This window comes from Andrographis paniculata, unplaced genomic scaffold, assembly GCF_009805555.1.
Source record: "Andrographis paniculata isolate CXL003 unplaced genomic scaffold, ASM980555v1 Contig34END, whole genome shotgun sequence".
NCBI classification, from domain to species: Eukaryota; Viridiplantae; Streptophyta; class Magnoliopsida; order Lamiales; family Acanthaceae; genus Andrographis; species Andrographis paniculata.
Window position 1 is genome coordinate 3,886,152 of NW_026137567.1, and position 12,978 is coordinate 3,899,129.

General features: G+C 35.9%; 2 protein-coding genes across 2 annotated transcripts; both read right to left on the reverse strand.

Moving 5' to 3' along the window:
* Nucleotides 1–118: 118 nt before the first annotated feature.
* On the reverse strand, nt 119–5,614 carry LOC127248545 (histidine kinase 1-like). The gene is made up of 13 exons (XM_051270930.1): nt 5,110–5,614; nt 4,608–4,850; nt 3,711–4,502; nt 3,382–3,629; nt 3,142–3,301; nt 2,874–3,000; nt 2,703–2,792; nt 2,397–2,591; nt 2,246–2,315; nt 2,111–2,153; nt 1,873–2,013; nt 769–1,737; nt 119–694 (listed from the first exon to the last, which is right to left on the reverse strand). The coding sequence occupies exons 1-13, from the start codon at nt 5,233–5,235 to the stop codon at nt 470–472; spliced, it is 3,429 nt and encodes a 1,142-aa protein (XP_051126887.1). The 5' UTR covers nt 5,236–5,614; the 3' UTR covers nt 119–469.
* A 3,576-nt stretch (nt 5,615–9,190) lies between these two features.
* On the reverse strand, nt 9,191–11,579 carry LOC127248901 (protein EARLY-RESPONSIVE TO DEHYDRATION 7, chloroplastic-like). The gene is made up of 4 exons (XM_051271456.1): nt 10,540–11,579; nt 10,175–10,341; nt 9,634–9,718; nt 9,191–9,554 (listed from the first exon to the last, which is right to left on the reverse strand). The coding sequence occupies exons 1-4, from the start codon at nt 11,475–11,477 to the stop codon at nt 9,365–9,367; spliced, it is 1,380 nt and encodes a 459-aa protein (XP_051127413.1). The 5' UTR covers nt 11,478–11,579; the 3' UTR covers nt 9,191–9,364.
* Nucleotides 11,580–12,978: the final 1,399 nt, after the last annotated feature.

The window sequence follows — 12,978 nt, forward strand, 5'->3', positions numbered from 1 at the left end:
TCTCCTTTCTTTTTTTTCTTTAATTCTATTCGTTTAATATTTAAATTTTTAAGAATTTAAATCCATAATATTACACTCATCAAATTATTGGTGCCCCTGCTCAACTCATTGAGTTCGGTTCTGGATAAATCCGACAGAAGCTAATTTTTCTTTTCTTTTTTTTTCTTATGCTTACGGGCTAAACTCCTGCCGAACTTTAACACCCTGGAAGTTAGTCCATAGGGAATCATGACGTCACACAGTCACAATCCAACATCTACGTCACAGCCATCCCCGGGCTATGTACATTAAAATTCCTCAGTAAAAGATTTCATGCATTAACATTATTTCAGGGAGGACGAAAGCAGCAGCAGGGGAGCACCTAACTGAAGGCCAAAATGGTGACCTAAGAAGGAAGCAGACCACAAGCTTAGCTAACCACGGCATGGCTATGCCGTCGAACTCGAAACACGGCTCGCTGCCTTCACCATCACGTCGTTTTAACTAAGGAAAGGATCGTCGATACCATGAGTTTGCAGTCGATCGGCTTCGTCAAGTAAGCATCCATTCCGACCTCCAGGCATTTCGCTTCGTCCGAAGACATTGCATGAGCAGTCAGCGCCACGATCGGGGTGTGCATCCCCATCCCCGTCCCTGTCCCCGACTCCATTCTTCTTATAGCTTTCGTCGCTTCGTATCCATCCATCTTCGGCATCTGTTACTCCATCCACATACATAAATTCAGATATCGACAATAACAAACGAAACGAAACCACTATTCGGACTTACTTGGCAATCCATCAAAATCAAGTCGAATGCGCGAGTTTCTTCAGGCCTTCTTCCGCGTTGCATGTAGAGAAGAGATTCGTCGCCTCCATGCTCAAACGATCCGATCGTGCCTTTGAAGGCACGGACTGCTTGGAGCCCGTCTTCCACGACGACAACTTTCGCACCAATTTTCTCCAGCATTATCATTGCAACTCTCTGGAGAACAGGAGTGTCTTCAGCAAGAAGTATGCGCAGGCCCTCGAGTGATCTTTGTCGCTTGGATGCGACGCTTTGGCCGTCAGTATCATTTTTGGGCATAAGGTCACCGGCCCTGTTGGGAGCATTATCCTCTCGAACCGTATGGCTTGTATCAATAGAGCAGTCAGTAAGCAGCGAGAAATAGGACCTGGCGAAATGTTCGCCATTTTTGTCGACCAACGCTCCTACTGATATTCCAGAATCATCCGAGCTGATGGAGCCAGAGTGATGCTCGTCGATTTCAAGAAATTCATGGCACTGCTGCGAAGAAGCAGTCGGATTCTTTACCTGCCGGGAACTTATGTCCTTTACTACGGATTCGAATATCTGAATAAGCTTTCCCTTGTATAAAGGCCCGTTAACCATTAACAGATGCCCTCTTCGATGGAGCTCCGTCTTGATAGCGTTGGAGGCGTCATGAGTTAAGATCCATGCAAAATAAACGCTAGTTTTGTATTCGTCAAGAAAGTCAAGCTGCTGCTGCCATATCTCGGAGTGCAAGTCTAGCAAGCTTATTTCAATGATCATGATGAAAACTGAGGTGATGCCGCATTCAACATCTGATTCTCGACATTCAGTCAGCGTTTGAGGACCGGTTTTGGCCTTGAAGTGCTCTGGTAAATGCACGGTTAGCTCATTCCAATCAGATACGGTGTGGGTGCATACCCCGTTGTTTTGCAGCCATTTTTCCATGGTCGATGCAGTCATTCTGCCGTCAAGCGCAAGCAGCACCTGCATTCAGCTTAAATAATCAATAGTTCTTCGAATTTTACAAGATTCGCGATGTTGATTAGACAGAAAAATGTGTGGATAGAGCAAAATACTTAAAGCCTGCAGAGATGTTTTCGAGCATAGAGTGAAACTCACTGTCAGCTTATGCTCTCCCAGTGTTAAGCAGTGCTGTTGTCCTACGGCTTCGGTTGGTGTCCTGATGATTAGATATAGTTGAATCAGCGTGCCGTGTCCATCCTTTTTCTTCACTTTGATTTCGCCATTCATCCTGTTGACCTGTCGAAAATCCATTCAAAATTCAATGCAACTGAAAATATCGATCTTTGCTTATGTATAGTAAAATTTGAAATTCACTCAACTTGATTCAACTCACCAAGGTTCGCACAATGCACAGGCCAAGACCAGTGCCACCATGCCTGCAAATAAAAAGATCATTTGGAGTTCCGGGAGGGGCGACATTTTGCAAATACAACAATCACTACATACTGTAAATGTATAATCTGCTTACAGACGAGTTGTGGAGGCATCAGCTTGCTCGAAGCTTTCGAACACAGATTCCCATTTACTCGGATCAATTCCTGAAAATCATAAACGACAGAGGTCATGTAATATTGTGTAGAGCCCGATAACAAACACAATGAATCAGCATCGTTTCTTACCACAACCAGTGTCATCAATTTCGAACCAAAGAATCACCCTGTTGTCCTTGTTGTGGGAATTCTTTCCATGGCTTGATTCCTGCTTCCGGTTCATTTTATCTGCAAAACTCGATCCATTTCCATGGAGCAAAGGCTTCATTATGCTGTTTTCGCCATTTGCAGCCTCACACCATCCCCTCACGATGATGTATCCAGCTGTACATCAGCAGCAGAAGGTTAATTTCAAGAATGATTTTTTTGAGTAAAATGATTCGAAGAATAGATGCTCTACACAAACAAATTAATGAGGAAGCTGCCGAGACTTACATCCCGTGAACTTGATTGAATTGCTAATAAGGTTTGCGAAAACCTGAAGAATCCTACCAGAGTCCCCGAGGATAGTTTGTGGCATGTCATCTGCATTAAAATGGGGAGCGTCGGTGCCAACATGAATTCATATAACGAGCATTGAAAGATCAAGATCGAATGAGATTATACCAGAAATATCAAGAACAATTTCTACTTTGTGGTTGATACACTGGACTGAGAACATATCAATAAGCCCTTCAAGTTCTCGACCTAAGTTGAACTCAGTTTCCTCCAGTATTAGTTTTCCAGACTCAACCTGCACAGTTGAAACAAAATTCGGATATATTTCCATTGAAGACGAAGCTCATGGTTTTCCAGTTTACTTACATCACTCAAATTGAATTAAACTCAAACGATTGTCGCAGTTTAGGCAGGACAATTATGACATTCATCTGACCTTGCTTAGATCCAAGATGTTGTTGAGAAGCCGGAGTAAAGCATTAGAACATTTACGAATTTGTGCTACCATTGTGTGCTGTTCATTTGTGAGACAGTCGTCGCTCACAAGGATATCCAGCAATCCAATCACTGCAGCCATTGGTGTCCGAAGTTCATGACTGTAACAGAAAAATCGAAAAACCCATCATTGAACATAACAGGAAAGCCATTCCAGATGAAATTATCTGTCATCTCTCACCTCATGTTTGCCAAGAACTGACTTTTGCAATTGCTGGATGCCTCCGCCTTCCTTCGTGCATCCAGATGGCTTATCAGAGCCGCCCTAAGCTTCATCTCTTTCGACACTCCATTTGTCAAAATGAAGATGCAAATGCACCCAACTGCTAGTATACATACTGAAGCTGATATCAATATCATCAGTGTCTTGAAAGCTCTTTCGTCAACCTTTCCCATTATGTATTCCCTCGGTATCATTATAACACCAACCTGTAATCAATTACATCATATGGACGCATGACAAAAACATACTCCAAATTAAAATTTCAACAGTGTAACCGATCTTCTTACCATGGGAAGCCTCTTCAAGTTCAAGAAGAAAGAATCAATGTAATATAGCTGGTGGCCGAGCTTCGCGTTCTCTATATGAACTTCTTGACTTGGAGGAAGCTTGTCATGATACACTTTCTTCAAATACTCAGCCCCCGAGCGTATTACCTCATTCTCCGAATCTACAGCCATCATGAGTTTGTGCCCGGTTGACGAATTAACTAACAGTGGAGTATTTGTTGAAGTGGCAAGCAGCCATCCGTGCTGAGAGGTTATGTAAATGTGTCCGCTGTGGAATTCAACTATCTCTTTCATCAAGCGTCCGACACTGTAGAACGCCGTGGTAACACCAACTACAGCAACTATGCTTTTGTGAGAGGGATCCCAAACTGGCAGTGCAGCTGAAAGCAGCGGTGAATCAGCATAGTTGCTTACGGCGATATGCCAGGAGGCTGTGCCGTCAGGGACTTGTGAAATGCCAGCTATGTTTATCAGCTCGTCCGGCGGAATTGCCATGGCTTTTCCAGTCTTTTGGCCTGTCAATGGATTCACAGGCTCGCGGTACCAAATCGCAGAGATGTTGTTGCGAATAGTTTGATCATTCCATCCTTGATCGGATGCTAGAAGATCGGCATCATTCATCCCTGTTATCGAATAATTTGCTAGATCAGAGTATATGAAGTAGGTATTGTTGTTCCTTTGGTTTCTGTGGAACGCCTGGACGAAACCGTTTCTGTAATTCAGAGTGATGGATCTCAGAGCTCTGCTGCTCACAAACATCGACCATGTCACGTCCTTCATGACTTCATAAAACTGATTGAATCAATTAGCAGAGCGATCAATCGATCTATCAGGTGTATGACTCCAAAGTGCAACAGATGCATTGCAGAAACGAATTTCCAATGGTTTGACCCTAACCTCGATTTGGCGAGCTCGATCTGTTGGCTTGAAGTAGCGCCGGATTACAGACTCGGATATCTTGACCTGAGCAGTGGCAACTTCGACAGTGGAGTTGAGGATGTTCCACATACGCAGCAATGGCCGCTGCAGAAGCTCGTGGCGGAGACCGTACGCCAATGTGTTCAATGATCGTGTCGTGTCGACTCTCGTGATGTGCCATGTCAGTAGCGTCAACAAGCCGATCAAAATTGCAAGCATCACCTGCACAACAGAACAAAACAACAATTCGTGCGTCCCATCAAGAAGAATCAACAATTCAAATTCCTTCCAGAGTATGTATAGACGCGCTCGTACGCAAAATAATAGCTAAAAGTAGATGAAATTTGCAGGATCATCCAGTCCAGGCATAATTTCTTTGTTCGGCTCAAGCATATTATCAAACACATGGCATGCAGCTAGCAAGTGTGAATTCCTCCAAACAATACTTAAAAACACCATTAAAAGCAGAAATCCGATTTACCATAATGGCGAAGCGAACTGCGAAGACGCTGTAATAGGATGAAGAAAGACAGAGGCTATTCCCATACTGAATCTCTTCATCTTCAGAATCCTTCTGGAAGGATCTTCTGGTGCAGCCTGGAGACATGATTGGATTTGGCAGAGCACCTTCTCAACAACTCAAATGGCCAAAAATCCAGCAGCAGCAGCAGGAGAAGGAGCATAACCACCCCATTCCCACCTCAAAGAGGCATTTAATTTTATAAGAGTAGAGGGAAAAAGAGGGGAAATCTGGAGGGAGGATTTGGGAATTGGAATGGCATATTGGAATTGGAAGCACTTTTGAATATATGAAAATGGCATATTGGAATACGAACGTCCACTTTGTGACCTGGTCTGGTCTGGTTCGGCAATGGCTGCTGTATAGCTGTAGCTGTACGTGGTTTTGATAGTGGAGATAGGAGATTTTGCAGATCCATGAGATATATTAGTTTATGTCATCACTCTGGACATCCAATAGTTTGTGTCTTTGTGACATCTTTTTAGCCTGTCGGATTTGTTCGTTTGAGTCTGATGTTTTTGCCGGGAGAGAGAGAGAGAGGATATATTGTACTTGATCATTTTAATAAATAATTAAAATGAGTATGGTATAATAAAAATAATTATAAATTAAAATTTAAAAAATTATAAATTATAAAATTAAAAATATATTATATATATTTCTAACAAATATATATAAATTATGTGGACAAATTCAAAATAGAAAATAAAAAAATTTTGTGTTACAAAAGTATTTTTTATTATATTAATATATACCTATTTTATATCATCCATTTTTGAATAATACTCCTTTGTGTCATTAGTTATTAAGATATAGATTGTGATTTGCATATCACCAAAAATAAAGTAAATATATATGGATTCCGATCAAAACCCAAAGTATATATATTATAAATATGACTATACATTATAAATATATTCAAATTAAACTCAGTAACATCGTTAATATTTCTGTATGCTATTATATACTTTCTCAGTTCCATTTCAAATGAATTTTTATTTTTTCAGTGAATTAAAAAATAATATTTCCTTCAGGATGTCTGTGTCTAAAGTCATATGTATTTTATATTCTCTCTATTCGTTTCCAAGGTTATATTTATTTTTGCGTCATTGTAAGTAATATTAAAAATATTTTTATAGTGAAAGCATTTTTGCAATTTTTTTTAATTTGTATTATATTTTCATATAATAATTAATATTCAAAAATTAAATAAAAAAAGTAAATGATATCCATAGAGCCGAACATATGTAGTATTTTATTGATAATATATGAAAATAAAAATAAAAAACATATATACTCTTGTGAATGAGAGTAAAAAATAAATATTATGATATTTACAATATAATTATCTATTGATACATAAAATAAAATAAATTAAATGGTGTGGAATTGATTGCTTGGTTTTCAATCCTATTTAAATTTAAGATACATGTTTTTCTTCAATGATCTTTTGGACGTTATTACTAATATATATATATATATAATAATAATAATAAGAACATAATTTAAATAGGATATCACATAGTTGAAAGATTTTATATAGCATTTTATAAAATAATTTCAACATATATCAACCAAACTCCTCTATCAATATGCTTGATTATTAAATAAACCAAGCTCTCCTTGATATTTGAATATTAATTATTATATTAAAATATAGTATATTAAGAAAAAATTATAAAAATACTTCTATCAGTGTTTTATAATACTAATAAAAAAATATTTATACAAAAAAAAATATATATATACAAATATAAGAATATTTTTAATATTAATTACAACGACTTTTAGAGGCGGGTGAGGGAAGGAGCATTACATACATGTGTGTCATTGTCATGCCAACCATAATAAAGTTAAGGAAGTGACAATAGACAAAAGTTTTAAATTTATAATATTAAAAAGTTGTTTTATTCAAATAAGAGATAAATGATGCTCAATAATAAATAGGGTACATAGACAAGCATCCGTACACAAAAGAATCATATGAATGTACACATACAATAGATTTTTTATTTTTTTATTTTTTATTTTTTATATAAGATAAAGCAATAAATAGAAAAGGTGCAATGTTAATTAATTAATTAATGTGACTCCACTAAATTCCAACTAATAGTAAAGCCAACACGAACAGATAATAATATATTGTAAACACATACATAATATATATGCTTTACCACACGAACAGATAATAATATATTGTAAACACATACATAATATATATGCTTTACCAAACAAAACTTGACCTAACATTGCCATTCTATAAAGTATAAACTACAAGGGAGTTGATGTTAAAATATTAGTACTAGTATATATATAACGTCTGATACCGTAGACACTGTATTCTACGAGAGATGTAATTAATGAGGGGTGTAATTAGTAGATAATTAAGAATGTATTAGTAAAAATAATTATCCTATAATATAAATAATTATAAATTAAGATTAAAATAACTAATTAGTTTACTTAAAATTAAAAAAAAAATTAAAAATTTAAAATGAGATTTAAATGTGTAATCATTTTCCAAAAAAATGAAAGTGACATGGTACGTGGGAGGACGGACAGAAACGGCAACGTAGACATGGTATCCGGGACGAAGGGAGTAATAAAAAGGAGTAGGATACTAATTATTTAATCATAATTTTCAAAAATATATAAATAAAATAAAAAATACACAACAATATATACTGCTTTCTTAATTATAGTTATATATTTTCATTATATATAGGCATCATTTATGGTGTTTATTTTTTGTTGATATTTTTATGTTTTTAATAATAAAAAAAAAGATAGAAATACATTATTTTATTTTCAAAAATAAATTAAAAATATTTTTAAAAATAATATAATAATAAATTTACAAATCGATGAAGCTTGCTTAATTTGTATTTTTGTTTGTTTTTATATTGAATTAAATATTTTAATGTAACTTTTTTTTTAAAAAAAAATCTTAATCTCCAAATTTCAAACTTTTACTTTACTATTTAGATCTCTATTAATTTAATATCAAATTCAAATAAAAATTTATATATATATATATTTCATTAAAACCAAGACTCTATACATCAGTAAACATTCGTGTATATATAAGACCAAAGTACAAAAATTTGGTAACGTAAGCAATAAGAATAGAGCAATTACTCCACTCTAATATCAGCCAACAGTAAAATCAATGCTAAAATCTTACGAGTAAACAAAGCCGTAACAACAACAAACAATATTGATTGAATTCCTAATTTGCAGAATATTAAGTTCTGCTGAAGATTTACCCAGTGCGCACTTTCAGGTAATGGCTGCGGATTTCTACTTCATATAAAAAAAATAAAAAAATTGAATATTCATGCCCATCAATCAATCAATAGGATACACACCATAAATAAAAACTTTTACATGTCATTGCAATGCAATTTTTTTACAAAATTCAGAAGCACAGAACAACAACATAACTACATCAACAAACATCATATTACCTATTGTCCTATTTTTCCAACAATATATTGAACATTGAACTCGTAATCACAAGGTCATTGGTTAAAACCCTCAACCCTCGCATATGATTCGTCTTATGTAACATGTCTCACAAACATAAATTGCAAGTTATTAAATTCGGTCAAGAATTTACGGTACTCGAAAAGTAAAAGTTACGGATTTCCACGCCATAAAAATAATAATAATAAATGAGTTTGATAAACGGCATAACCACAATCCACAATCAACACATGAATAAACTTGGTAATGTGGCCTTCTAAATTTCCAAAGAAATGGTATATGTTAGGATTGAGTCAACTCGAACACTAGTACGACATTCTTCATTTTGGCCCGAGATCGCATGAATTTGTTTTTGAACTTTCTCCGAAAAACCTCATATTAGTGGAATTATACGTGAGACTTAAGTACTTCTTCTAATTTTCCGATGTGGACTATATCAAAACAATACATTCATCTCTCATATCTCAATTCAAAACATTCAACTAAATAAAACACCAGATGAAAATCAGCTCTGTAGCACAAAGACATTTTCAATGAAAGCTTACACAAAAGCAGGTAGCAAAAATTTTGATTGCAATGTCATCAACTGTGTTCAATAGCCTTTGCAACTAACATAGCATAGCATAATTGACAAGAAACGAATGAATGATGCCGTGAAGACAAGTAAACATATTTATATATACACACACACAACAAACACATGGATTATCGTACCTTCGGATTGAATAATTTACTTGGAGCCTTTTGCCTTCATTTCAGCAGCGGCTGATTTAGCCGCAGACTTGGCAAGAGTTGTGGGCTTTAATACACTTTTAGGATTTAGTGCCTTCCGGAGCTTAAATACTGCCCATGCCGTCCCTATGGCGTGCCCTGCAGCATCCAAACTCTCGCTCGTTGCCTTGCCTGCCTCTTCGCCATACCTTCAAATCAAGAAATGAAAATTTTCAGAATCCGAATTCAACAAGTTTTCAGACCATCAAATGAAAAGAATTAACTTACTTGTGAGATACAAGTCCAGTAGTCACGGTGGAAGATGTTGACATCACATTCTTCCCGGATACTTCAACAGCATCGCAAACTTTGCCTGTGATTAGATGCATTTACAGGGAAAACTGGATCAGAAAACTTTAGTATACAAGTTTCTTTTATTTTTTCTAGGGGCCGAGAACAATGCACAATCATTCAAACCAAATTCAACATATATAGATGAAATTCTATGAATGTCCAATATGGCACATTGTCTATGTGTTTCCCAATGCAGAATAATTAACAAAAACCCATCGATTAGGTAACAAATCTACCTCCAAGTATTTCAAGATTTACGACAGTTAACTATGATAGTCTTCAATATGTTACAGAACCCTTTTTCATGATTTCACCAGGATTGAGTTCGGAGCCTTTGATAACGAGTTAATCTCCATTTTCTACTAGCAGAGTATCGACTAGCAAATAACCAAAAAGATCAAATCCTAACCAGCAACTTTAACTACGAATAAAGCAATTATTTGAGCTATTATAGAAATGCTATAATTTAACATACTGAATCCATCGAGAGAAGCAAGCACAATTTCCCCAGGCAAGAGACTGAAAAACTTCTTTCCAACTGACGAATTCGCAATCGAACCAGTAAAGAATCCCGAGACCTTCACAACTCCTGAGAGCACCCCTAAAGCTACTTTTTCTGTCATACTCGTCACTCGCTTAACCCTGCGGCAAACAAACCGATAATCAACCACAATAGTTTTAACACATAACCACATTGTAGACATTAAAGCAATCTACAAAACTCCAAATCTAGCAACACCATGAACGTGTATTCCAAAACTCCTACAATGGGACAAAAAATTATTCCCAATCAAGAACAGGCAATCAAAAAGGTGAATTCTGATCAAGGATACTACAGACCTTCTGATCCTCCTCAATGTAGCAGGATCGATTTCTTTGACTTCACCAGGAGCCATCCTGCTCCTCAGAACTTCATCTCCACGATTTAATCGATCCATGGTGACATCTCCACACCATAAGATGCCCTTAACCAGCTTCCCGGAGCCTGTTGCAATGAGCTTTGCAGCTGTCCCACTGTAATCTTCTACATTTGGAGCCAATGTTGTCCAGTAAGCTGCACATTGCCCTTCCACCTCAGCTTTCTTCTTTGTGTCTGCTTTTAATTCCCCTGGCGTGATCTCACGAGCCGCCGCTCCTGCCATGGCCACAGCCGCCTTCTCCTCCACCTTTTGCACGGAGAAATTACTGAATGTTTCCAGGATAGTGTCCAATTCGATGAGCAGGCGTTCCTGACCCTTGGAAGCTATCGTTAAACCGTAGCTCAACATTTCGTTTTCCACTTTATCTTTATCGTGATTCTTCTTCCCCTTTTTGGCGTCTTCGCCGGAGTCTGGATCGTCGGGCGCCTTGAAGGAGAAGAAGTAGTGGAAAGAATCGAGCTTAACGGAGGCGATGTCGGCGGTCAACGGCCATTGTACGTCGTCGGCGACTGAAGCCAACGCGGCGAGGGTGTTATCGCCCTGGCGGAGGCGCACGATACGGAGATCACCGGTGGCGAGCTCGACGGAGTATTGCTTGTCGATCAGGTGGAGGATGACGCCGGGAATTGTAATGAGCGTCTCGTCGACGCACTGCGGAGGGGCGGAGGCTTTGGCGGGTTGCGATCCAGGCGACTTTCCTTCGTCGGAATTGGGGAAAAGGTTTTGTGCGAGGTCTGTCATGTCGATTGTAGGGTAGAGGGAGGAGGAGGAATTGGAGGAGTAGATGGGAGGGGCGGTGGGGTCGATGACTTGCGGGTACATGGGCACACGATTAGGGTTAGGGTTTTGGGACGCCATTGATGGACAGATTAAGCTCTTCGGATCGATGCACAGAGCACAGGTGCGACGATACAAACAGAAGTTTTAAAATTTACATTTACGGCCACTCCAACAAATTGAAGAAGAAATAATAATAATAATAATAATAATATCTATCATTCATTGGTCGGTGAGACAAGACACGGAGGGAACACGTTTTGTTACTTGAAAGATGTGTAAAAAATTTTTGGCTCGCTTTTTGGCGGAGGGTTCTCGAGTTTTGAAAATAAATAAATAAAATATTAAAAGATAAAGTTTTAAATTTAAATTAAAATAATATTTTATAATACTTATTTCTTTATTTTTGAGTTGTTCTGCCGGCTCTGTTTTAATTTTCTTTAAGGGTGTGTTCGTTTGATGGATTTGGATTAAATTCCACTATTCATCCAAAATTTTCCCTCCAAAAACATCAAATCAAACACTTATTTTTCATTTTTTATATTATACTAAAAATCAATTTTACATTCAAAACATCACATCATCACCTATTTATATCACATCATACAACTATTCAAATTCAAAATTTTTACTATTCAAATCCCAACTCAAAATTCAAACCCTCAAACAAACCTACCCTAAGTGTCTTCTTTGTTCTATTTTCTTTTGTTTCAGATAAATCGAAAACTTCAGAATCTATCTTCCGTCCATCTATAACTGTAGACACATAAATTTAGGTAAAGTATAATTAGTAAGTAATTAAAAAATGTATTTATAAAAATAATTATTATTTAGTAAAAATAAATATAGATTAAAATTAAGATAAGTAAATAGTTTAATTAAAATTAAGAAAATTATAAAATTTAAAATTTAAAATGCTATTAAAGTGCATAATTATATTTCCAAAATATGATCAAATCATGTGGGACGAAGAGAGTATAAAATTTTTATTGTCAACCTTAAAATCAGGGATTGTTTTGTTTATATTTGAAATTGAAACAAAACAACCCCTGATTTTAATAAATATTTTTAAGATAAAAAATTATGTTTTTGATCCAATACCAAAGATGTATTTGATTATAATTTCAAATTCAAATTAATATTTTATTTATACAACTTGTAATAAAATATTATTATTTGTATGTTACAAAAAGTTTGTTTTTTTTCATAATATTTTAAAAATTTTGGTTTGAATTTGGTATTAAAATAATATATGATGACATATTTTTATAAGGAAACAATTTTTTTTAGCTGAGTTCAAATAGTAAAAACCTGATATATTTTTTTTGTGTAAAAAAACACACAAAATATCAAACTGGAGTACTATTTTTTCATTCACTAAAATTATGTTCATTATTATTATTTTTTTTTTTGTAATTTACAAAAATATTTATATTCTTTATAGAGGAAGAAAGTATTTAAATCATTTCATAAGAAATAATATTTTTATCAAAATATAGTAATTTTACTTTAAAATATAAACCAAAACACACTCTACTTTTCACTCTTCTTTCCTACCAAAAACTCAACTCACTTGTGCTGA